Source organism: Lonchura striata, chromosome 2 (genome assembly GCF_046129695.1).
Source record: "Lonchura striata isolate bLonStr1 chromosome 2, bLonStr1.mat, whole genome shotgun sequence".
Lineage (NCBI taxonomy): Eukaryota > Metazoa > Chordata > Aves > Passeriformes > Estrildidae > Lonchura > Lonchura striata.
Window position 1 is genome coordinate 112,432,848 of NC_134604.1, and position 26,878 is coordinate 112,459,725.

The 26,878-nt window shown below is 46.5% G+C and overlaps 1 protein-coding gene across 1 annotated transcript; it reads left to right on the forward strand.

Annotated features, from left to right (window-relative positions):
* The first annotated feature begins 22,533 nt into the window (after positions 1-22,533).
* LOC110475863 (uncharacterized) lies at positions 22,534-25,995 on the forward strand. The gene is given in 5 exon segments (XM_031506358.2): positions 22,534-22,607; positions 22,609-22,703; positions 23,615-23,761; positions 25,162-25,311; positions 25,893-25,995. Coding segments are annotated over 5 exon segments (474 nt in total). The 3' UTR covers positions 25,901-25,995.
* The last annotated feature ends 883 nt before the right edge of the window (positions 25,996-26,878 follow it).

Here is a 26,878-nt window from a genome sequence, read left to right on the forward strand (position 1 = left end):
ACCCTTGTGTAGCTAAGACATTTTCAGAAGAGTTTTAATGTTCATTGCTTGTTATGATGACATTTTCACAGCCCAACATGGCTGATATTTTAGTATTATCAGCAGTCTGGAGATGAGTGTGCAGCTCTTGGAGCTGACAGTGTTGCTACTTCATATTTCTTAAAGGACCCCTGAAAATTCCTTTTGAACTCTCCTGTTTCTATAAAAAGACTGTATGATAAGTATCCATTGTGGTCTGCTTTTGTACTCAAGAGAAATCCAGTGTAAAATGTGGAAAGCTACTGAATTCTTCCTAACCAGAAGCCACACTGACCCCCAGATCAATGACAATCACTTCTGGGTAGACCCAGCCCTGTGAGCCTGCAAATCTTCCTTTTTTCTTCCTTCTTATTTTTGTTAGACCCCTTGCTGTGCTGTCTTAATAATCCACAGGCAGGACATAGAATCACAGAATCATGGAATGGTTTGGTTTCTAAGGGACCTTACATCATCCAGCTCCAACCCCCTTGCCACATAAAAGAGTCACTCCCTACAGCTGGATTTTCCTGCCCCTCCATATGCCATTAACATTCATGTCAGAGGCTTTAAAATAAATATAATCACAATATGAACATATTTATTTATATTAAGCCAAATGAATATGTCTGGGGGTTTAGGACATTTGCTGTGGGTGGTGTTTTGTATGGACATTATGTTTTATTCAGGACTGATGAATTGGCCATCAGTATTACAGTATTTAACCGTGCACAGAAGAATAACTCTTCAAAGAGTTTTTAAGGCAGGTTAGCAAACTTTTCCTTTTCCTTGGGATTTCTTCTTTTCATTCAACAAAAATCATTTTCAACAGCACACATGCAGGTACAGAGGGCTGCCAAAGCAGGTGGGGCTGAAGGCAGCTCTGGTGTAAGTAATCCTGATTAGGGGTTTCATGGTAAACACCTTGGGAGTGTTTAAGACCTTTATATTAGGGGAGTGTCTATTTGCCACGTTATTAAAGAGGCTGATGAAACAGCCTCTGGTTTGGGAGCTCGATCCCTGGTGTGATACAGGGTTAAATTACAACCACAGTAACATGTCACAGACTGTCAGGAAATTAATCCAATGTTCTCCACACTCTGGACTTCGTGAGACATGTCCAGCATGTGAAGAAAAATTCCTTTGCCATTCATCATCTGCTCCTGTCACCATGACAGTTTAGCCAAAAAAAAAGATAAAAAGCTGGGAACTTTGGATGAACCACAAGCGACTTTTATTCAATATGCAGTTTTCCCAGAGATTCTGAGAAATATCACATGGATGAACTCTCCTTTGGCCAATCCAAAATATTTTTTTTTTTCCACTTCTGATGTACAAATAAGCAGAAAACTTCTGTTAAGAGGCAGAGATAAGTATAAAAAAAGAGCCTATGACTGGTGTCTGAGGAAGCCAAAGTGCCTTCTTAGAGGTGACATGCATTTAACTTGCTTTTGACATGCTTTTAACACATCCTGCACCAGAAACACCCCAGCACAGAGGTGGGGATCTGCCCAGCTCTGCTCTTAGGGCAAGGTTCAAGTAAGTCTGTAAATGCAAATTTAAGAACTGCACATTAAGCTTAACAAAAACTTAGATCTGAGTGTTTTTAGAGTGTCTCCAATACCCAAAGAAAGCAGGTTGAAAGCTTTCACCCTAAGTGCTGCACTGTGCATCCTGCTGGTGCTGCTTCCAGCCTCGTTTGATCCCTGGGAGGTGCACACCCTCCAGCATCTCTGGGGGTGCAGCACTGGTTTAACATCTGCAGGCCAAATTTAATTCCTCCAACAAAAAGCCCTGTGAGAAGCAGTATCAGGGCTGTGGGCACCAAGAGCCCCAGATTACACAAAGCACAGTAAGAAAGGAGCTTACCTGCTGTGTTTGACTTTAGGGAAGGTACAAGGAAGTGTTTCTTATCTGGACTGAAAGAGCACACTCGATCATTGCCTCTAATCTCTCTTTTGATGTGTTTAACACGAGCAGAGGCTTCCAAGTTTGTTTTGTTGCTTTTGTCACGTGTTTTCTTGCTGGTGGAGCTCCAGCCCCTGTAGAGGACAGCAGGTTGTGGCCCCAGCATCGACACCAGGTGCATGAGTAAGTTTTTGAATAGTTTGCATCATTTTTGGCAAGGGAGAGGTAAAAACCTTACAGGTTGTCAAAATTCAACTAGACCAGTATTCCCTGATCAAAAGAAAACTGACTCCATCACCAGTTCATTTCCCTGAAGAGAGCTTTGATAGTTGGAGCAATGCAATGGTAATAGGCAATGAGCAAGAGAAAAAAAGATTATTGATTTGCCCACCTCCTAATGCTGAGTGTATTTACTCAAGGTAAATGCAGGCACAGGGCTGGCAGCTGAGCCAGGAGCCTGGCCTTGCCTCAGGCACCCACGTCAGAGCTCTGCTCTGAGGCTGCCAGCCTTAAATTGGTCCCCCTGGAGCTCTCAGGTGAGAGAGGGAAGGCAGGTGGGGGGAAAAATTACAAGGGAATAGAAAAGAACAAGAACGCCTTGAAGCACCACAGCACGAAGCACTTAGAGAAAATAATTTGCCCTTCAAATCACCAGTAAATCATAATTCCTTCCTACAGGTTTCCCACTGTTTGAAGGACATTTTGCACAGGGGGGTCAAGTGGAAGGGAGTTTTAGATCCTTTTCATGCAACTCCATGTGCCATTTATTTGCTCACCTTTATTCTAAGCAGCATTATCTCTGTCAGAAACAAATTTGAAATGCTCATAACCATGTGAAGCCCACAGCAGATGGCAGCATACAGCAAAATTTTGCCTCCATCCTCTGTTAAAAAATAAATAAATAAATAAACGCTGACCAGTTCGTGCCTCAGCCACCAGCAGTGGAGAATGCAAATGCAATCACAGCACTTGTCACATTTTTGGCTGTTTGAGGAGAGGTTATGAGGAGGGGACTCTCAGGCACCCGGGAGTGTGGGCAGAGCATCCCCAGAGCTCCCCAGGTGTCCTCTGGTGGTGCTGGCCCCAGCTCCCCAAATTGTGTGGCTGCTGTGTGCTAGTGCTGCTGGCTTCTCATGCTGTGGGATGCCCTGGAAATCACAGCCTCAGGATTTTTCCTGCTCTGATATATTGTTATTTTGAAAATATTTTAAAAATTTACAGTGGAATAGCAGTAAGATATCACTGCAGAGCTGCTTTGATCCAGAGAGAGCTGTTGAGCAGTTTATTATCCACATCTCCAAATACCTGTCTATTCCCAGTGGGGGCTGAATTTATAATTGGACATTAACAGTGAAAAAGAACCTTCTCCTTAGAAATTATTTTGTCACTCACCCATAACAGAAAGAAAAAAGTTTATTTAAAGGTTTAGCAACCTTCCTTTTTATTAGCACTTTTACTAGGACTGGGATGGGATCACAACTTACAGGACTCAGGGAAAAAATATTTCTACACACATACCTGGTGCTACACACTTCCAGCCACGTACAGGTAACTGAATTTTAGGAAGCTGGCAGGGAAGTGGAAGTGAAACCTCCAGAAACAAAATACTTCATTGCACCATGGCTGCAATGAAGAGGGAAGAGAAAGGTGACACCGATTCAAGATTTCCTTCACCTCCTCCTCCTGCTTCTCCCTGCAGAAGGAGGGAAATGTGTCCATGGCAGCTGGAGATCTCCGTGTCCCTGTCACAGCTCTGCATCCCCACAGCCACCCACGCCACCATAATCCCTGATTTTTATAGCTCCTCCTCTGCAATACCCCAGATCCTCTCTGCCTCTCAGAGACCTTCTTGCCTCACAAGCCCTTTGCTTTCTCCACAGGTCAGTGTCCCCAAATGCCAACCTTCCCTCTGCTGGCTGTCCCCCACGTGCCCTGCCCATGGCACTAGCTGGGCAGGCAGCAGACCATCATCCCAGCAATGATGCCAAGCCAAACCTGCCATATCTCTGCTTTTCCCTCAGTGGGAACAGTCACAAATTGGCACAAAACCTGTCGGATGTTGGTATCACCATTTCTCCTGCAGTTTCTGTCTCAGATTCTGTCCAACAGGATGAGGAGTGTTGAGGTGTGACTCCAGTCCCACACAGCTGCCTCAGAAGAAGGAGAATCAGAAGGAAAAGGTGAACCTTGTGGCTTGAGATAAGAACAGTTTAATAACTGAAAACAATCATGCTAATAAAAGCAACAACAACACTGAAAAGGAGAGAGGGAGAGAAATAAAACCCAAGAGACACAAGTGATGCCCAGTGCTCACCTTGCACTGAGCAATGCCCAGCCCAGCCCCTCACAGACATTCCCCCAGTTTCTGCATTGAGTATGAGATTCCACAGCATGGAATATCCCTTTGGCTACTTCAGATCACCTCTTCTGTCCCTCATGGCTTCTCCTGCAGCTCCTCACTGGCAGAGCATGGGAGAGTAAGTCCTTAGTTTAAGGTGATCACTACTTAGCAACAGCCAAAACATCCGTGTGTTATCACCATTATTCTCCTGCTAAATCCAAAACACAGCACTGTACCAGCTACTGAGGAGAAAATTAACTCTATCCCAGCCAAACCCAGGCCATGGGGTGATTGGGGGACTGGGCAGCCCAGAGGGAGGAGGCCAGATGTGCTCCCTGCTTGCAAGAAGCAGGCAGAACCCCAAGGTCTAAGATCACTTCAAGCCTTCATTCCCACCCAAAGGCAGCTCCCTCTCCTGCTCCCCAGCTCCTCACCCCTCTTGTCACGCTGCCCTGTGCCCCTGTCACAGTCCCAGCCAGTCCTGGAGCATCCCTGCACTTGTCCTGCTGTCCCTGCACAGGTGCCACTGGCAGCAGATCCCTGTCCCTGCTCCTGTCACCTCTGGGCTCCAAGCACTGCTCCTTCCCAAGGGAACACAGCCCCACAACCCCACCAGCTTCCTAAAATTCACCTCATCCTTCTCTCTTGTGGGACTGAGCCTCCTGTGTTCACAGAGAAAGGGGGCAGAGGAAGGAATGAAGCCTCAAACTGCAGATAGGCTTGGAAATAAACATAAGCCAGCAACCAAAAAGGGAAAAAAATGCCTTGGTAAAGTTAAAAGCTTGACATTTGTGGTTTATATCCAGGACCTTCTGCTCCCCCCTTTCACAGTCCAGGAGCTCCCAAAAGGGTGTGTTTGGTGGAGATTGGGCTCCACAGAGAAACTCAGGGCCAGGTTGGTGGCAGCAGAGGCAGAGCACACCTCAGTGCCTCGGGGGGCTGTGAGGAACCCGAGCTGTTCCCCTCCCTGCCAGCAGCAGGTGCAGCAAGCTGGGAGCATCCCAGTTGATGTGTTGACAAATGCCAGACCTTCCCTCTGGCAGCCCTGCCTGCTGTGCAGTGCCAGATGTGCTGCACCTGTGGATCAGCCCTTCCCAGCTTTCTCAGCCCGAGGGCAAAGTCATTTTAAACAAAGTCAGGACCAGCTTGGACCATGCAGCCAAATGACTTTTTATTTACAAGTAGAGATGCTTCTTTATTTATGTGTCTTCCCTTTCCTGTTCACCCGTGTATATGCATAGGTATGTGTTCATATTGATAAAGTTTTCTTTTTCTCTCTTCTCTTCTCTTCCCCTCCCCTCCCCTCCCCTCCCCTCCCCTCCCCTCCCCTCCCCTCCCCTCCCCTCCCCTCCCCTCCCCTCCCCTCCCCTCCCCTCCCCTCTCCTCTCCTCTCCTCTCCTCTCCTCTCCTCTCCTCTCCTCTCCTCTCCTCTCCTCTCCTCTCCTCTCCTCTCCTCTCCTCTCCTCTCCTCTCCTCTCCTCTCCTCTCCTCTCCTCTCCTCTCCTCTCCTCTCCTCTCCTCTCCTCTCCTCTCCTCTCCTCTCCTCTCCTCTCCTCTCCTCTCCTCTCCTCTCCTCTCCTCTCCTCTCCTCTCCTCTCCTCTCCTCTCCTCTCCTCTCCTCTCCTCTCCTCTCCTCTCCTCTCCTCTCCTCTCCTCTCCTCTCCTCTCCTCTCCTCTCCTCTCCTCTCCTCTCCTCTCCTCTCCTCTCCTCTCCTCTCCTCTCCTCTCCTCTATTCATTTTTGGCAGCTGCTGTCCTGGTCAGCAACAGCTGTGGTCACCAACATATTGGGACTGGAAATTCAAAAATGCTGCTTCAGGTGATTAATTTATTCCCTTCCCATTACAGATGCTGATTCTAGGACCCAAAAATCCTAGTCCCTGCCTGAGATATGGATTTGCTGGAGAGGAGGGTGATGACTGCTGTTCCTGAGAGCCCTCTGGGTGCTGCCAGCATCCCTTTGTGAGCCAGCAGGGATGTCACTGTGAGACCTGTTCTCACAGGGGGATTTGTCACTCATGAGAATCACACAAATACCACACACAGCTCAAGTGTGAGGATTGCAGCAGGGCAGGGATGGAGCCAGAGCCATCCCAGGGACAGGGGAGCTGTTGGGGAGAGCTCCCAGCCCACAGGGCATCCTTCCCCCAGGAGGGGCTCCTGCAGTCCTGCAAGGGCTGCCTTTCCCCAAAATCTCCCTGCTCCCCAGGGCTGCCTTTTCCCAAAATCTTCCTGTTTTCAAGGGCTGCCTTTTCCCAAAATCTCCCTGTTCCCAAGGGCTGCCTTTTCCCAAAAACTCCCTGTTCCTGTTCCCCAAGGCTGCCTTTTCCCAAAATCTCCCTGTTCTTGTTCCCAAGGGATGCCTTTCCCCAAAAATTCCCTGTTCCCAAGGGCTGCCTTTTCCCAAAATCTCCCTGTTCCCCAGGGCTGCCTGCACCCAGCTGGTGCCTGCCTGGGGTAACCCCTGCACCCCAAAGCTTGGCAGGCAGCAGTGTCACCTTTTGTACCCCACTGACGTCACCAGCTCTGCAATGTTGACCGAGCCCTAATCAGTCCCTATGGATAGCAATTAATTACTGCAATGAGTGTAACATTTAATGACCTCTCTTCAGGCCCTCTGGAAGTTCCTGGGAAGCAACAGAAAACCACATGGGAATGGGGCTTCTCCCAGGCTTTTCTGCCAGTAATGGTTTTGCAGCAGAACTGTAGCTCCACCAGACCCATAATCCCAATTTCCCCCGTGCTACAACCTCTGCACATTATCCAGCAAGGCAGGGAGAGCCTGGAGTGGAAGGACTGCACCACTCTGCCTTTTAGCTGAAGGCACAGGTACCAAATCTGCCAAACACTGGTAAAAGAAAGGAGGAATGATAACAAGACCCTCTACAAATCCTGTCTCATTTAGGTCTGCACATATTTGCCTGGCTAAAGAAAAAAATTTCTTTCTTTTTTTCCCCCCATCGCTTGCAGCCCCTGTTCATTTTATCCCTTGGACTGAGCACTGCTTGAAGGATCCCCATCACTTGCATAATTTCAGAAGTAAATAGAAAATATTGCTGCACACACATATAAAAGCATTGATCTGGTGATTCATGGTATTGGATAACTTAATTAGCAGCTGGCAGAACACACACCCAGTGATAAATGAGAGCCAGGCTGGTGAGAATTCCCAGCTTGATGGTTGAACTTCTCTTTGCCCAGGATCAGCCTGCTTTAAATGTGCTAAAAACAAGTTAACCAAAAGTGATTTAAAAAATTAAAACAGTAACAAAGCTCCACAATTAAAATCAGCGTGTTTGAGTAAACACAACCAGTGTAAAATAAAAGCTCAAAAGGGATTTTTTCCTTTGGATACACATCCTGCCTAAAGCCTGCAGATGGACATTATCCTGAATCCCAGCCACTTCCCTGGCTGTGGGGCAGCATGACCCAGAGACAAAGCTCAGGAGTTTCTCTATCAGCACCCAGGAAATGTAAATCCAGCATCTGAAATTAGCCTGGGCTGCTGCATAACACTTCACAGGGAGCTTGCTTCACTGTCAAGAAATACTAAACATTGAGGAAATACTGTGGTTATTGCTGTAAAGTTCTGTGCAGAGGTGAAGTTCTGAGCAGAGGTGAAATGTAGCTCAGTCCAGGATCATGATGGACATGATGGGCACAGCAAATGAAGATAATCTGAGCATTGCTCCTTGGAAAAGGAGGGAGGTTAAAGGTTGGGACACCAATGATTTGTGTTTCTCCAAGCTCTGATATCACAGTCATACAGAGATCTGCTTTCCCAGCAGTGCTGCTTTTTGAGCAGATCAAAAATAATATTTTTCTGAATCAGATCAGGAATTACTGCAGCTTTTTTCTTTCTTGAGTTGGTAACAACCTGGTTTAATTTTTGACTGAAACCATTCAGCAGCTCAAGGGGAGCAGCCCCATTCTACCAGCAGAATTAGGGAGTAAAGCTGTGTTGCTGCTTTCAAATTCTGTATGGGAGCCTCTCACTCTGTTGTGTATGTTCCATCAGGAAAAACAAAGTGGTGCTGAGGACCTACCTCAAGGGCTGTCCTACAAAAGATCAAATCAATTTTCATTCTCCAAAATAACTGAACTCAAAAAACAACCCAATATTCAGAACGGAAAGGAGATTTTCTAAATGTTTAGTTAATCTGCTAATAGCATGAGGTTTATTTAAATAAGTTTCTGTGGCATCATCCTGTATAATCTGTGCTGTAGGCAGCTCAGAAAGGTTTCTTATGGAGGAACCTTTAGCTGATAGGTTTCTTATGGAAAAACCTTTAAGGTTTCTTATGGAGGTGCCTTTAGCTGCCCTGGAAAAGGAGCAGCAGGAGAGGCACAGGGACAGGCAGAGCCTCTCAGGTGTTGTTTGGGCAATACTCTGTCTAACAGGATGGAAGGATTTGTGCTGGAGGTGTTGGTGGCCAGGCAGGGGGGACAAGCTGAGATGCCTCAGACCTCCTGGCTGGACCTCTGGCCCCTGGAGCATCCTTGGCGAGGGGGCTGGAGCAGAGCACTGCCAGGGGATGCAGGGAGAAGGGCTGGCTCACCTCAGAGCAGGCCAAAAGCAGCCACCAAACCCATCAGCAGTGCCCCCCTGGAGCTGAGGGGTTTTTCTTGAGCTTTTTGCTTGTCACATGGACCATCCTCTGCCACACGGACCATCCCTGGCACTGCCCACAGTCTCATGGCATCGCCCCCTTACCACACTGAGCCCATCCCCTGCCTTGACACCTTTGAGCAGCTGATGTTTGCAGCTTCCAGCACTGCCTGTTTGCACAGGGAAGGGCAGTGTCACCCCTCAGAGCTCCTCAGGGCCACAGCAGCCTGCACAGCAGCGTTTTGGCTGCAGGCATAGAGTGGGACAGATAGAAAAAAAATACTGCAGTGAAGTGTGAAGATTAATATATTCTACTTCTGACAGCAGGCCAGGAGCATAACCTACCTCACTAAGCAGCCCTTTGCTCAGAGGACTGACCTGTGTTGGGCCTTTTTATAGTGGCAGTGCAGCCCTGAGCCCATGGCTACTTAAAATGCAGGTTTGGCTACCCAGCAGTGTGGCTCTGACAGGAATAGAGGGGCCAAGGAGAAGCTGACAGCACCTGTGGCATGGCAGGGGGTTGGAACCAGATGATCTTTAAGGTTCTTTCCAAGCCAAACCAGCCTGTGATTCTGTGACATGCAGGCTGGGAGGAGGCACTTGGGAATACCTGGGGGGCAAATGCCACTGTGTGCTGATGGCAGAGATCTCCTGAGCATGGCTGGGAAGCAAGAACAAGGGCTAGGAGGAGCTCAGGGTAATCCTGGTGCTGGCCCAAGCCAAAGAAAAACAACTCTATCTCGAGGTCATTAAGTACACAAATTAACCAGAAAAAAATCAATTCCTTTCTCCTGCAGCAAGCCCAGGCATGGATGTGCTCAGATGCTGATGGAAGGAGGAGGGAGGGGAAGGGGGACACTTGACCCCTCAGAAACCCTGGATGGGAATCTTCTAAACAAGCAGCACTGGCCCACCCGTGCAGGGCAGAGAGGCTGGGGGTGGATTGGGATGCTCAGGGACTTGGGCATACCCAAACATGCTCAATTTGTGAAGAAAAAAAAAACAAAAAAACCAACAGTTTTCCATTTGTAATGAAAAAATAAAAATATCTACCTCTGATAACTAGTCCCTTCATATTTCCTGTCCCATTACTGCTGAAGAAGAGGAAAACAAGGAGTTTGTAATCATCAGCCCTTCTCCTGCAGCCCTCAGGACTGGCTCCAGGGGTGCAGCTCCTTCAGGTCAGATCTTGGATGGCCCCAGATCCAGGGACAGGCAGGGTCCAGCCATGGGTGCTGCAGGTCCTGCCCTCCCTGTGGCCCAGTCAAAGCTGAACTCCTGCTGCTTTACCCCTGGACATTTGCGGTTTCAGGGAAAGTGGGGCAAAAAGTGCTGGGCTGTGGCTTCCATCCACCCCCATCTCCTGCACGGATCTCACGTTTCAGATTGGTTTTACTCCCATGACTTAAGCTCTGAATAATTAACCACACCCCACAGCACGTGGAGATTTTTTTTTTTTTTTTGACTCCGTGATCTCAGAGGTCTATTCCAACCTAATTAATTTGGGATTTCAAAACCAGTTTTGCTAACTTTTAGGTCCAGGATGCTTATGGAGGACTGGAGAGGAAAGACACCATCTAAATTTAGCTGGATGGCAAGGGGGTGAAGCAGAGAACCTGCTGAAAATTATTTCCTTCTCCTAAATCTCACCCTCCTTTGAGCTGTGTCATAAGGAGGGATGAGTTCAAGACAGGAGTGGCCCAAACTTCAGTGAAGCACAGGATTTAAGGCACATCTGCTTTGTAGAGGTCTCTATGCACAAAGCCTATTGGATTGAACCAACTAAAAAGACGAAGAAAGAGAGATTATTTAAGGGTTCATTTTCTATTAGTCCCACAGATGAATGACTCACATTTTTATATCCTAGAGGAACATAAAATGACAGATGGAGCACACAAAGCCCTTTGTCCTCATCCTGTCCCCGTTCACCCACTTTGCTGCCACCATGGCCCAGGAATTGGTCTCTCCAAGGACACAAGCAAACTTGTTTTCTTTCTTCCTGCAAAAAGGTGAAGTGAATGAGGTCAGGAAAGTCCCAGAAAGTCCTGTTGGCACTAGGATGACCCACCTAACGTGAATGGGAGCTAAATGTTCATGCCAGGCAGATCCTGACCCTGGTGACATCTAAAGCAAATGAATTTCACCTTCCCATGTCCAGAGAGGCTCCTTCAAAAAGGGAGAAAGGCTCGTTGCCAAGGTTGCCCTTTAAAGACCTTCCCAGCTGTCCTCTCACCTGAAATCTGTTTGGGAGCTATTTTTCGGGAGCATTTCAGCTGAGGGTATCTCATCATTTCACAGCCTCTGTGGGTCTGTGTTTCCCTGAGGCCAGCAGCTGGGATCGCTTGCTTTGAACATTGCAAATCCCCGAGACCAACGTAATACCAAGAAATTCACCAAATTAGGCCTTGCAGCGGCGATTATTTTGTTACATCATGCAGTTACGATGGCCAAGTTTAGTTCTAGCTTGGGAAGAAAACCTCTGACTAAAAATTCCTGACCGGTGTGTTCACTCCCATAACTGGTAGGGAATGTTCTAATCAAAGTTTGTATGAAACTACCCTTAGGAATAGCAAACAGAGCATTTACTAAATAACAGTTACTCTGAATAGATCCCAGCACAAGCAGCCGGGCTTGTAGAGGTGGTAACAAATAATTTAAATCATTGGCAGGACTTTTTTTTCTTACTACTAATGCAATTTTATTAAGTAAAAATATCTTTAAGGGGCAAAGGGACTGAGCCAGGGATTTACCTCCAGTGAAGACTAGAGGAGAGAATGAGGGGAAAAGCCCAAATCCTGAAACCTACAGGTGAGAGTAGCTGGCTGGGGCTCCCAACTTCCAAGGCTTCATTCTGACTCACATAATTCCCCTCTCAGCTTCTCCCCTTGCAAGTGGCCCTTCTTAATGCAAACAATTAAATGGGCATTAGGTGAAAGTAGCTGCTCCTGCTGCCAAATGAGGAGGACATTCAGCAGGCAGGGAAGGGTTCTTCAGAAATCAGTCCCCCTTTTTTTTACAGGGGCCTCATGTTCTCCACATTTCCAAACCTCTCCTTTGTTATCGAGGAGATGAATAAAGAGGTTTTGAACCACTCCAAACAGGTCCAACCAGGCTGGGACTAAAATCCAGAAATAGCATTTGTAGAAGAGAGGAATGGTGGGTTCCAGCAACCAGAAACTCATAGTTCAGTTTATTAGCAATTAAATCCCACAGGTCTCCTGTCAGCATCGGGTGCTGCCACTGCAAAGCCTTTCACAGGACGGGTCAGGCTCATCTGGTCCCTCCTCCCTGCCCAAGCAGGGGCACCCCAGAACACAGAATTGTGTCCAGATGGCTCTGGAATATCTCCAGTGAGAGACCCTTGGCTGCAAAATGCTGTGTGCCTGTGCACTGCACTGGTGACCAGCTCAGAATTTAACACTTGGCTCTCCAAAGGTGCAGGAGGGGGACATTTGCCACCAATTAAGCATTTTCAGTGGGGCAGGGCTGCTGAAAGAGCTGGGCTGCTTTCCTTTGTTTACCTGCCTGTAATGCTGCGCAAGAGCCTGTTCCAGCTTTGGGCAAACTGGTTTTACACTGGGAGAAAAGCAGTGTTGGTCCTGTGGCTGCTGAAATGAGAAGTGCTGTGCACTCCCCCCGCATCCCTCAGCTTTCCACGCAGCCCATCAGTGGCAGAGCCTGCTCTCAGCACATCTGTTTTTCCTCACAGATGCTGGTGCTGCTGCCCTTCCAGAAGCCTCAGTGGCTTTTTAGCACAGCCAGTGGATCTCACCAGCACGTTTTTAGGGCTGACACCAGCACCTCCCCAGCCCTGTCCCTTCCCCAGCCTCCCTGCACACCACCACAACTGTCTGAAACCATGCCCAGCCTGCTGCCCAGTTCTTTCTGCTCTCCCAGTTCCCTTTTTTTCTCCATTCTGACTTGCAGCCCTTCATCATTAGCTCCCAGAGGACTATCAGTAGCATATCTGTCTGACACAGGCAGTTTCACTGCTATAAATTCTCCACAGCCCATTGAGTAGAGATCTTTTAATTAGGTTTTAAGAATTTTCTCATTAGCAGAGAGACATTGAGAATTCAGGTCCCATTTATGAAAAGCAAAATATGTTAGAGAGGGAAGCTGCTTGGTTTACTGCAATATTAGCATTCCCCCCCAGTATTTATGGGCATGGATTAATTGCTGTTTTGCTACTGTGGACAGAAATATGTTTGGCAATTCATTTTATTGTGCTACAAATGACAGATTTAACCCAGTGATCCAACATGAGAGCCCTCTTGGGCTACTGCATTGACATGTAGAGAAAATGTGAACAAAATCTTTCATCATGAAAATTTAATTGCTCTGTTATTTGCACCAAACTAGCTTTGTGTTCTCACTATCAAAAGGGTTTTCTGGCTCTCATTTTGCCTTGAAGATCTGAGAAAGGACTTCATATGACATTGGGGAAGATTGAGCCAGTGCCACATCCTTGGCAAGTGTGGAAGGGCAAAGCTGTGCTGCCTTGAGCCCTGGACACACTTGGCCACAACAAGAGGGAAAATGTCCCCTTCACAGAATCCCAGAATCTCTGGGTTGGGAGAGACCTTCAGGATCATCGAGTCCAACCCAGCCCCAGCACCTCAACCCAGCCCTGGCACCCAGTGCCACATCCAGGCTTTGTTAAACACACCCAGGGATGGGGACTCCACCACCTCCCTGGGCAGCCACTCCAGAACTTTATCACCATTTCTGTAAAAACTTTTCCCTGATATCCAACCTGTATTTCCCTTGGTGCAGCTCGAGGCTGTGACCTCTGGCTCTGTCAGCTCCTGGAGAAAGAGCCCAGCCCCAGCTGGGCACCAGCACCTTTCAGGAGCTGTGGGCAGTGACAAGGTCACCCCTGAGCCTCCTTTTCCTGTGTCCCCCCAGCTGCTGGCTATTCCAGACTCAGGGAATTAATGAACCAGATGTGGTGGTTTTGGTGTTCTTAAAAGCCCAGATGGATTTTCCCTCCCAGGAACTGCTGCAAATGGCTTTTTGTTGAGGTGGCAAGGACCCCTCTTGCTTGCTGTCTGCCCTATCCCAAAACACCTTCAGGTGGGGAAGAGCTGCCACAGGGCTGTTCTGCCAACGCAATCCTTGCAGGCATCAACTTTCTGCTTCAATCTACTCATCCTGACTAAACTTTATGTTGGAGAGATGCCAGCCAGCTCTAGAAGCTGTATTTTGATCCTGCTGGGTGCATTGGATCCAGTTCTTGCTCCTCAGCTGTGGATCAGGGAGTGTTTGCAGCACTTTTCCTGGGGTTACTCCAGGTAAGCAGGACACAGCCAGGGCAGCCTCAGTGGCATTTCCTGTGCCGTGGCATCCTTCATCCCAGCTGGAAACCTCCAGTGTGCTCCTCTGGGCTGAGCTCTGCCTTCTGCAGGGCTCTCACCTGCAGTAACTTTTTATGAAAAAACACAGGAAAATGAGACATCCTTTTTAAGTTCTCCCATCTTAAGAGAAGATTTTTTTCTTTTCTGATTCTTGCCAGAACTTTACAGTTTACTTTGTATGCCTAGTCTCTTTAAAATCTTTAAACTGAAGATTTCAAAGGAATTTCATAGCTAGCCTTTTCTTTTTCTGTCAAAATTTCTATTTCTTTTCTTTCTACTTTTTTTTATCATTATTTTGTTAAATCCCTTGAAGAATTGAACTGAATAGACACAGTTTTCCCCTGAAGTAGCTCTCCCACTAATCATCATATATCAACTCTTGCTAACATTGGAGCTTAATATTTCTCCCTCTATTTTTAACCACATTTAATTGATGCAGGAGAAACTCTTCCTAGCCAATATTTCCTCACTTCACAGTCATCAATGAAAAGAGCAGTAAGTGAAACTTGCTAAAACCAGCGATAATCTTGACTCCACTCCAGCTCTGTAGGTAATTTTTGCTATCAGCTCAGTTGAGCCAGCCCAGGTCACTTTTTAACCTCAATTCTTTTATAGAGCCTGTCACACTGTACATCCCTCTCAGCCTCTCCAGTCCTCACCATCAGCTGCAGGCAGCAGTTCAGACAGTTTATCTTTTTGCTGACTACTTTTGAAACCACTAAAGCAAAGCTTCTCTGAAATGACCTTTTCCTCCCACACAGGGTCTTAGGCTCACTTATTATTTCCTAATTCTTCTGCTTCTCCTGTTTCAGGCATTTCTCATTTGTATTTATCCCTTTAGCTATTTGTGTCAGAAATAACCTTGCAGCCTGCATTGCCTGGTTTTCAAAGTTTTGATCATTGTTCCCACAGTAGCAAATGAGAGCCATGATTTTTTTTTTTTTTTAATATCTCATGTGTCCCAAATAATATTCAGTCCTTGACATGTGAGGTGAAACCCAGAGCTCTCAATCTGCTCTAAGAAACTACCAGAAAACCAAAGGGGCAACATTTCCTTTTAGCTTGCAGGGTGAATGGCTGCTGACCCCTGCCTGCTCCTATTTACACTGCTAATTGCTCTGACATTAATGAATGAATTATGCTGAAGTGATGCAATGTGGGCAATGTATATCAGCTGTTCCATGCCATTGCCCTCAGAATATCAGTGTTTGGGGCTGCTGGGTGATCTCAGTGAGCCCCTGTGCCTGTCCCTGTGTGCAGGTGGGAGGTGCTGGCCCCTTGCAGGTGATGCTCTTTCACTGCACCTACAGGAATCCCTCCCTCCCTCCCTTCCACCAATCCCTGTGGAAAGGAACAGACCCAAAAACCTTTTCCACATCAAGAGTGGTGCTAGATTTGGGTCTTCCTTCTGGGAATCACAACCAATCCACAGCTGTGGGTTTGCTTCAGGTTTTGGTGAGTTTCTGAATGATTTGTGAAGCTCCACCCTTCAGCATTTTCCATTCTCCAAACCAGGACTTTTTTACCAGATTCAGTAGCAAACCCAAACTAGATTACCTTAGCTTTGAGCTTGAAACTTTCACTGGATGATTGGAAAAGACATCCCTGAGGAATTATGAAAATCAAAAGATGCAATGATAAAATCATGAGATCGACCAAATTAATCCCTCCCTAGCCCACAGGAGTGCTCACAGGAGAACTTCAACAAGGAACAAAGATAATCCAGCCATACACTACATTATTCTCATTTCCCAATCCTGCTCCATCATTTTATTAAATTCTTTGTCGTTGTTTTATTCTGAGAAATGATAAGTAACTTTTGCTCAAGTCCACCCAACCACAGGCAGTGATACTTTCCCAAAAATACCCTTTCAGCCTCCAAGGGTTTGCAGCTTGGACATTTCCTGAGATAGATGTGCAGTCTGGGGATGTAACAGCCCCAAAACAGTTTTTTGTTCAATGAGTTCATCCAATTGCTTTTCAGACTTGCGGGAAGTTTTAGCATCCTGTGGGTCTCAGATTCAGTCAAAGAAAGAAACTGAGAGTTTCTAGGCAGGCAAAAGCCTGGGAAAGAGCTGGGAAAGAATGTAAATAATTCTTTATCTCTCTTGCTTTTCACATTGTTTATAGTCAAGTTCTATCACTGTGCGTCAAGCACTCTGCACCAACGGTGTGAGTTGTTTTTACTTCAGAACCAATGGATTTGATCCTTGCAAAGCTCTGTATAAAAGAGCAGTGTTTTTTGAATAAATCAGAGTTTTACTCTCAGCAGCCTTCTGAGTCAGAGTCTTCCCATTCCTGTCCTGCCTCGACAGCGACAGCATCCAGAGCTGAGTTGCATCATATCCCTGTGCTAGGATATGAACCATCTTCCTTCATGTGCTTTAACTTACTACTGAGACTTTTATGTTAGATGAGACCATGAGCTGTGCCTCCTGTGACCTGTCTGGATCTGGAGAGACCTGGTGTGCACAAATATTCCTGATATGGATGCTGTCCCACACTGCTGTCCCCTCCATGGGACCTTTTACAGGCTGGAGATTGAGAGCACAGCATGAAAAAGTAGCCACAGAACGGGTTTATAACATGGAAAAAACTTTGCAAATCTGTGATTCTCGATGCCTTGCCTGAGAATTGTTAATGTGTCATTTGCTTTTGTCACGGTTGCTAAGCACTGAGCTGGTGTTTTCACCAAACTCTCTGTCACCCTCCATGTGCTCCTGTCATCCTCATGCTGCACTCACAGACCCCGAGGGATCACACCCAGCTCAGGGGCCTCTGTTGCAGCTGAAGAGGTGGGATTGCTCCTTTCCCAGGTGTGCATCACTCCACATTTCCCCATCTGGCCCATGATAACTTAGTTTCTAAGATCCCTACACTCTTCAAAACATTTTTCCATAGCTCATTGCTCATTGCTCCTTTCCCAGGTGTGCATCACTCCACGTTTCAGGCACCATGCTTCCCATGACATCCAGCCCTGCAGTCATTCTGTGCTGCACAGTCCATCAGAGCAGCTGCCTCATGACCCCACTGCCACCCAAATTCCGTGTCACCAACAGATTTTGCCCTCTCACCTCCTCTTCCAGGTGCTTTGTGAGCCTGTTAAGCTGCAAAGGTCCCAGCATAATATCTGCAGGAGTCCTCTCGTGACCTCTCCCCCCAGTGAAAACCATCCTGTCCTCTCTTGTTTTTATCCAGGAGAAAATTTCCCCATCTGGCCCATGATGACTTAGTTTCTAATATCCCTACACTCTTCAAAACATTTTTCCATAGCTCATTGCTCTCATGAGCCAGAGGGCTTTTCTCAGCATCTCTTCTAATTGCACTGTCTCCTTTTTAACTCAGGGCAGCCAGAACGTCACAAAGGGACTGGGATCATACCAGAATTATGTTTTCTCCTTGGTACTCCTTTCCTAATAACTGCTGAAAGCAATTTAACTTTTTTCACTTTGAATATTCAGCTGGCACATGCACAGTGCTGGGAAGCTGTGTGAGTGACAGTAGCTAATTTGCAGCCCATCTTGGTGATTACATACTTAGGTTACTCTTCCTCCATGCACTTTACTTTGTATTTCATTTACCATTTATCACCCAATCAATCTTGTAAAATATTTCCACCACTGTTCAGTTAGCTGCACTTAAAAAAAAAAATGAAAAATAATTCTGAATCATCAGCATATTCATCACTTCATTATTCACCAAATTTTTCTGATCGCTTATGATTATGTTGCGCAAAAATCCCCTCCACTCCCCTGTGATTGCTGACCTTTGTCTCCTCTCTGAAGTTATTTGTTTACTTTCCAGCAGTATTTTTTTTCTATTTTCTTTATTTTACTTGGAAAAAAAAGGGGTCTTTTTTTCTTCTAGTAGCTTCCTTTAGTCTCTTATCTCATTATTCTGGGTCTATATGTGTGCCTGAGGACATCCTTCTCATATTTTTTGTTAGATGGTAAATATTTACCGAGTTTTTAATATTGTATCTTTCAATAGCACTCTGCTGTTTGCCAGTATCTCTTCCTTTACTCTTTTTTACACATTTTACATTCTTTACACATTTTACTCTTCCTTTAAGCCCAATGCAATAAATCTTCTTGATTTATTTTTCCCTTTTTAGATGGTAATAGCCAGGATTTGGGCTCCCTCATTGCCTGTGGCATGGTACACTGGGATGTATCATAACCATTATCATAACAAGACCTTTCAGTGGCCACATTTTGAACCAGATCATCTGCATTTCTCAGGAGTTTCTTCCTTTCTCTGTGTCTACAAATCTGATGGGGTCCAGAACAAAATACATATTTCCCTGCTTTGCTGGCTCCAGCCAGTGTGTCCTCTTCTCCAGGCTGGTCCCCACCTCATTTCAGGAATGATAAGATTTTTTGGGGTCATTTTGGTACTCACAGAAAATGATGGCAATGCTTAGATCATGGACTGCTTGGAGATCCCAGAAGCATTAAGGAAAATTACTGTCTCAGATCAGTATTTCTAAACTGGGCTTTGCAGTCACAATCAGACCTTTTTGTAGTGTATTGGATGCTGGAATTCAGGCTTTTAGATCTGACTCAGCTCTGAGTTACACATTTGATTCACTTCAGTAATTAAATCTTTCTTTTCACCTTGGGCAAGGGTGTTTGCCACAGAAATGTGACAAAAGTCCTCTTCCAGCACTGTCTGTGGTTTGTAGGGGTGACATATCCTTTGCTAAAATTCCCCTGAAGGAGTTTGAACTCACAAAGTTCAAGACGATTTTGACAACTGCATGAATACATCTGTGGTAGGGATCTTTATCAAAGCCATGGATTTCAGGGGTTATTTTGAACTGTCGGGGGTTATTTTCAAAAGGAAGAAGTAGGATTTTCTCTGTTTTTTGACCCCCTCAGTGTTATCTGGTAGACAGACAGATACTGTCCTGGTTTGAGGAATTTCATGTGCCAACTCAACACTTTTCTGTGCCTTGCACAGCTGGAAGGGGCAAATTGCAGACAGCCCTTTCCTTTGCCACTGATCTTTTTTCTCTGTTATGATTTATTTTAGAGAGCACTTAAAACTTGGGATTTACTTTGTGGGCTCATAAGCAGTGATGTTGGCCCAGTGACAGATTTCTTCATGTCAGCATTCCAACTAAGAGTTACCACAAAAGGAAATTTCCTTCAGGGTAAAAAATTCCCATTGGGATGAAAATCAAAGTTTGCTTGTTAAGTGAAAAAAGATAGAGAAAAAAACCCCCAAAAAACAAAAAAACTTTATCCTTCAAAAATTCTGGATTAGGAGAATAACGAGTTGCAGGCTGCCACAGCAAGATCCAATACCAGCTGTGATTTCTCCTTGCTGGGAAGGAAATGAGAGCAGCACAGTGGAGCTGAAAGGGAGCAGGAGAGGGTGGTGAGGGAGGACAAGGAGCCTGGAGAAGAGGAGGGAGCTTGGAGAGAAGGAAGGAGCCTGGAGAAGAAGAAGGAGCCTGGAGAAGAGGAAGGAGCTTGGAAAGGAGGAAGGAGCCTGGAGAGGAGGAAGGAGCCTGGAGAGGAGGAAGGAGCCTGGAGAAGAGGAAGGAGCCTGGAGAAAAGGAAGGAGCCTGGAGAGGAGGAAGGAGCCTGGAGAAGAGGAAGGAGCCTGGAGAGGAGGAAGGAGCCTGGAGAGGAGGAAGGAGCCCTCCAAGCCTGCTCTGCCCACGGGCACCTGCAGAGCCTGAGATCCCTCACAGATTTACCGAAAGGTTTAGGCAGGTGCCGGCCTCACAGAAGGAAACACATTTGCAGGGAAACCCCAGATAATTTTCAAGGCTTTGCTATATAAACATATGAAAGCTCTTTAAGTGATCCCCTGGCAGAAGGCAGGCAGCCCATTCCTTGCGCTGTGTTTGCTCTGAGATGCCAATCAAACGCTCTTTCCGCAGCGAGAGCTCGGCGCCCGATTTGCCTTTGTGCCCGCAGCTGGGATCGGGCCCAAGAGGTGACAGCCAGCAGATAAGGGCTTAATTAATGTCCAGAAAGGAGCAGGGTAACAAACTTTATCTGCAGTTTCAGCTGACTCACACGATGGGCTGATAATCCCCTGAGAGCTCCATGGTCCCCCTCGGGATCGGGTCCGCGGCTTTCCTCCTCCAGCCAACCTCACTGCCCATCTCTTTCCCAGCCTGGTGGGAAAGCTCCCCAGGACTGAAGGGAGGTTGCAGACAGGTGGAAAAGCTCCCCAGGACTGAAGGGAGGTTGCAGACAGGTGGAAAAGCTCCCCAGGACTGAAGGGAGGTTGCAGACAGGTGGGGTCGGTCTCTTCCACCAGGCAGCACTGACAGAACCAGAGGACACAGTCTCAGCTACGTCGGGAAGGTACAGGTTGGATATTAGGAAATTTTTTTTCACTGCAAGAATAATAAAATACTGGAATTGTCTTCCCTGGGAGATGGTGGAATCACCATCTCTGGATGTGTTCAAAAAAAGACTGGACGTGGCACTTGGTGCTATAGTCTAGTTGAGGTGTTAGGGCATAGGTTGGACTTGATGATCTTCGAGGTCTCTTCCAACCTCATTATTCTGTGTGATTCTGTGTGTGTGACTTCTCTGGGCGAGGCATCATGGTGGACCTTTGCACATGAGGATAAAACTGGATTTTAAGGTTTTTAGCCCAATGTTTTCTCTGCTGGAGGTGAAAAGTGTGGTAAGAGCTGCTGAGTGATGGAGCTGCAGCAGCTCCATCTGCCTCTTCTGCTCCACTTCCCTGTTCTGCCTGCAGCCTGGGCTCTTGTGGCATGGAGGATACACAAAATATCTAATTTATCAGTTGTGGCTGTCAATGAGAAATGCCTCCCATGTCTTAAATAGGGATGGCTATAAATAGAGCCCATAAAGTACTGAATAAGTTAACCTTTAAGAAAAAGAATCCTATTTTTTTTTTTCCCTTGTAGGACAAAATCCCTCCCACTTTGTTGAAAAATATTTTTTCAACAAAGAAAAATATTTTTCAACAAAGAAACTTCCACCAAAACACAACCATGGAAGCTGAAAGTTCTCAAACTTTGAGCTTTGCAATGGAAATATGCACAAAAAATATATAATATTCAAAAGCAAGAAGACACAATTCTGTCAAAGATCAAAAGAGTGCATTGAATCTCCTTATTTTGGTGATGAACAGGAAGGGTTACCTGGTGGTTTTCCCAGAGGAAAAATGATGCTGCAGAGCACCCAAGGGGCTGCACCTTTGCTCTGTAGGTGCCTCCTGTGGGGAGATAGTTCCACCATCCCACTGCTTCTCCCCTCTCCCTGGCACTGCTCTGATTGTCTTTAAGAGTTGACAAGTAGCTAGAAGTTAAGAAATGTTATAGTAAATGGTAGAAAATTGTCCCAAAGGAAGATAAAAGCCTTCAGCAGCCCAAGTCCCAATGCTTGTTGTCCTAAAACAACTCAAAGGCTGCCTGGGAGGCCACCTTTGAAACCAGGAGAAAAGCAATAAGGACATTATTAGGTCAAACACGGTGCTCCAGAAGTTTGCTTTTGGCAAAACACGTGCAGGAGGTGTTGGATGGGTTGGGAAGTGCTGCTCTGCCTTGGGGATCAGGAGAGGGGGTGGGGACAGCCCCTGTTGTGGCACTCCTGGAACAGGACCTTGCACAGGGCAGCAACTCCAAAATAAAGCTGGGACACTCAGGACTGAAGCCTGGATGACCTGTGGGGCAGGCTGAGATCATACAGAAACTCTCATTTCTCCTCTTGTGTCTCTATGCTGCTGGAACTCTTGGGCTTTTGGGGTTTGTTGTTTTTTTTCCCTAATCTTACCTTCTTTTCCTAAATCCCCTGGTGTGGAAACAAGCAGTGGCCTTATGTGCTCAGTATTTCTCAGTCCCACCTTCCAGATTCTGTGTTTATGTATTTTTTCAGGTGCACAGGAGTCTCCTGAAGCTTGGAGGGATCACAGCTCCAGCCCTCCTCCCTTAGCTGTTTCAGAGTAAGCCTAACCAAAACTTTAAGGCCAGGGAAAAATCCAGGAAGAAAAGATACACGTTTTTCAGTAGTGACCAGAAAATAAAACTACCTAGAGGCTTCAAATACTCTAAAGGCAATGAAATCAGAGCACAGTGAAGTCTGGCACTCTGATCCAGAGCCTCTGGCACCCAGAGTCACCCAGCAGCATCCATTTGATAGATTGTGGGATCACATAATAGAGATGGATCTATAGGTATGTAACAGATATGTGATCAATAGCTCATGGGAGCCCAGAAATTTATCTCTGGGATATCAAAATATGCATGGCAACACTTCCTAACCAAACAAAAGAAAATCCAGCCTCCTGGGTGAAGCTTCAGCTGGAACAATGTTATCGGACCTCGCTGGGCAAACACCAGGAGCGCATAAAACCCGCGGCCTCCAGGGAAGGCAGCACCTCTCCTCTTGCAAGAGCCATGGATCTCAAGGTGCTCTGTGCCCTCTCCATCACGCTCATCGTGGCCCTCAGCACCCTGGCAGAGGGAATTGCACCTCCAAGTAAGTACCTCCATGTGCTGCTGCCTTCCAGGTACGTGTGGGACCCTCCTCCCACCGACTGCAGCCAGAGCTGACAGCAGATCCCTTCTGTGCTGCTGCTTATCCCCAAAGTGGAGCCTGCTTTTTAATTTTTATCTGAGAGATCTGTAGCAAAGAAAGACTTGCAGCTGAGCTCTTGTGTTGTTGGAATAACCAGGGACCCGCTGCAGAGGCAAAGATGGTCACTAGAACAGGTCCAGGGCTGGAACAGGAGCCAGCTTTGTCTAAATTGTCTTCTGACTTTTGGTTTATGCTGCTTTGCCACGTGAATACAGTTTTAAAGGAGTCTATCTGGCTCCTCATTAAAGGCAAGCCATTAAGACAGCTCCAAAAGAGGAAAGCAAGTCACTCAATGACAGCTGGAGGACAGCTCCAGAGTTTCTTGGTTGTGGCTGACTGTGCAAATGACTTAAAATGTTAAAAGCATAGCTACAGCTATTTGCACATCATCCTATACTATTATGCAAAGATTTTGTATCTTTACACCTGTTTGAATATCCACTGGACCCTTAAGTCTTTTCCTCTTCGTGAGATGGGCAAAGCAGCAAAACATTTAATAGAATAACATTTGAAATTCTTGGGATTTCCCATTTAGTGTGGTCGATTTGAAGCCCACAAACCACACCATGCTGGGCTGGCTTGGCTGCAAGGGAAACCACAGACTCTCCAAGTGTGATGTACAGCCCTGACCAAAATTGGTAATGGTTTAAAAGCAACTTTTAAACCGCTCAGGTTGTGGTCTTAGCAGGGGACTGAAAATATGGAAAGCATCTAGGGAAAGGACACTGCTCCCAGTGAGCATTTGATGAACACCCCTCCATAACAGCAGTGCAAACTGACACCCTGTAACTTGCTCCTTCTGTCCTGAACAGCAAAATGCCAGTGTAAAGTGGTTCCCAGGGAGAGGACAAACTGTGGCTACCCGGGGATCTCAGCAGCAGAGTGCAAGAAAATTGGGTGCTGCTTCAACGCCTCAGTCCCCAGCGTCCCCTGGTGCTACAATCCTAAACCAAAGAAAGGTAATATCTCTGCCAGAAACAGTGATTTACCTCGTGTTTGATTATCCAGAAATGTGTACAGCCAAGGGAAAAGCAGTTAGGAAAAAAAGTAGAAAGAAAAAACCTTAGAAAAGCAGTTTTGCTTTTCTCCTTAGGCAAGAAAAGTGGGCACAAACCTCTGTTTGGAGACCAGTGGCAGTAAAATGCAAAATAGAGCCTTGCTTATCCATCAGACTCTTGCCTTATCCTCTCCATGCAATATATTTCCTCTTCCTTCAGGTTTCTAGTTATCAGACAAACTCTGCTGGTTACTTAGAGGCATTTCAGTGTCATTTGTGGTCTTGTCCATGGGTAGAGCCAGGGATGCTCACCACTTATTTAGGTGGGTTTGCTGTGTGGCTACTTGTTTGACACCTGTCAGCATCCTGCTTCTATTTTTTACCATTGTTCTCTCAGAGAGGTTAACAGCTGCTCTCTTAGTCTTTCTAGGATTAGCTGTATATTTTACATAACTTTGTTACATAATGTAATTAGCTGTGTTAATTAACTCAGGGTAAGCTACATTTGCTGGGCTGACAGCATGACTGCTTCTTAGGAGAACTTCAGGGCAGTCTCTGCAACTGCACAGGTGGCATGAAAGGAAATGAGGATGCAAAGGCAATGTTACCCAACAGAACAACCTGATATAAAATGGAATTAGTCAACAGGGGTCAGAATTACAGTAGGAAAAAATAGTTTTGCTTTTGAGCACTGCTTGCAGCTCTTGTAAACCTTGAAAAACAAGCAGCAGCAGCTTAGGGTGCCGTTCCCATAGAATTGCTTTTCTGAGCAGAACAGCTCCATGAGAGGAAAACTGAAGTATTCAAGCTGGGTGGTATAATCTCTTTACTTGGGATTTTGGTTTTAAGTGCCTGGAAGAGCTGTGGTTTCCTCCTATAAGACTTATTTCATTTCTGTAGCTTAAGCTGGTACGCAAAGAGGCCTGGGTGGTCCTTTCCCTGAGTTAGCCAGGCTGCTCTGGGGTTAGCATGGGTCAGGTCATGGACATACCTGGTGTGAGGCCAGTGTATGTGTTACCACCACAGGAGACTCAGGACTTTTCACCCCATTGTTGGATTTAGGATGGGCTGCTGCCAGACACTTCCAGGGGTGAATTTTGCCTTCTCTTATCCCTGGGGCACAGCAGCAATTCATCACCCTTTGGCATTTAATTTGCCTAGGAGGCTGGGTGAGGATTTGGGTGACTCTGCTGGCTGAAATTGTTTCAGAGAAGGTGATCATGGCCATCCCATCTGCCCGGTGACCTCACCTTTGTGTCCTGCCTTTTATTTTGAATCATGTCACAGGGCAGACGGAGCACGAAGTAACACATTTTCCTTCCTTCCCTTGGTTTTGTTCTTGGTTTTTTTTGCATTGCACAGTGAAGAAAGTGTGTCCCAACGATCCCTACACCAGGATAAACTGTGGCTACCCAGGCATCAAGCCCAGGGAGTGCACAAGGAAGGGCTGCTGCTTCAGGGCACACCCCGCCGGTGTCCCCTGGTGCTTCTACCACCGCGTCGTGGAGGAAGGTAAGGTCCCACAGGAGATGTCCCCCGTGTCCCTGTGGGTGCTGCACTGCCCTGCCCAGGCCTGGTGTGCTGTGCCAGCCACAGAATCCTAAGGGTATCAGCACAAAAAGATGGCTAAACCCTAAAAAAACAGCTTCTTGTACAGAGAGCAGGGTGTTGCTGGTGCATCCGAGCACCTGGGCTCAGGTGTGAGTTTAAGACCCCAGCTAATCCCAAAACAGAGGTGCAGTCACCCAACTCACATCTGCCTTATCATCAGAGATAAAAGGCTTTGCTTTGGAAATGTGGACTGAAAGGCACATTTCCAAACAGACATTTCTGATCCCCAGCTAACTTTGTTTTAGTTAGGATTAATAACCAATAGCCTCAGCCACACTGTGTTCTGTACAACAACTCACCATAATTTGCTTTTACTGATCTGGATCGTAATTACCAAACACATCTACATATGGGGGTTGGTCGAGGTGGCTAAAAAATTGCTTTTTGGATGTCCTACATTGAGGCAAAACTCTTCCTGACATCTTGTGTGATTTATGGAGGAAACATGTCCCTTAATCTGCTTCTCCTCTTTACCTCCCCAGCTTGTTAAAGGAGAAACTTCCATCAAGAACTTCGCAATCTTTGGATCTACTCCAATGGAACGACAGACGGAGGTCCCAACTCAGACTTTGTATTTTGCAACAGCCATGATTTCTAGGCTGTTCTTTATCTGGGATTGACTCCTTTCTGATGAAAAAAGTTACTGGTAGCTTTTATTCTCTCTGTAGGCTAGCACTGCACAGGTTTTCACTGTAATAAAACAAGTATGACACAACTTGTGAGGTTGTTTTTGTTTGGTTGGTTTTTTTTGCTGTCTTTATTTAAAAGCTATGTATTTCTCTGCTTCCCAGGAAATTTTGCATGTCAGCAACCTGCTGATGAGGGAGCAGGCACCAGTGCTTCCAAAAGCAACGCAGCACTCAGCTTTTTGTGTTACTTACTCTTCACGCTTGCAAGTGACTGCTTGAATCTGTCAGCTGGCATCACACCAGCCACCCATACTCCTGAGTGCTGGGAACATTCAGATTTTGCCTTTCTATAGATTTAGCTGTGGGTTTGGGCTTTTATTTCCCCTTGAGACACAGGGAAGGGTGCCTTTGATAGCTGATCACGGAGCTGGTCTGACTCAAACACCTCTGCAAGCTGCATCTCCCTGTCCCTGGTGCTCACCACAAGCAGATCCCATGGGTCACACTCAGGAAATGTCTCTGCAGCACTAAAAGCCTCACACAGGCTCTCCCAGCCCTGGCCTAGAGCTGAAGTGGAGCTGCTGTGTCTCACCAGACACAGGAGAAGCTCCTGGGGTCGTGTGGCTGCTTTCCCCTGGGAGCCCTCAATGCTCAGCACAGAAGCTCAGGAGTTTCCCTGCTTCAGCTGAGTGGGAGCTCAATCAAGAGCTCTAAGAGAACAAAGTGGGGACCCTGAGTGTGAGAACCCCAGGCTTGGTCTGGGGTCTTGTGTGATGGAAAAGTCTCTCCTCCAACCCGTGCTTCCAAAGAAAAACTGTGCAGGCTCTTGCTGTTCAGTC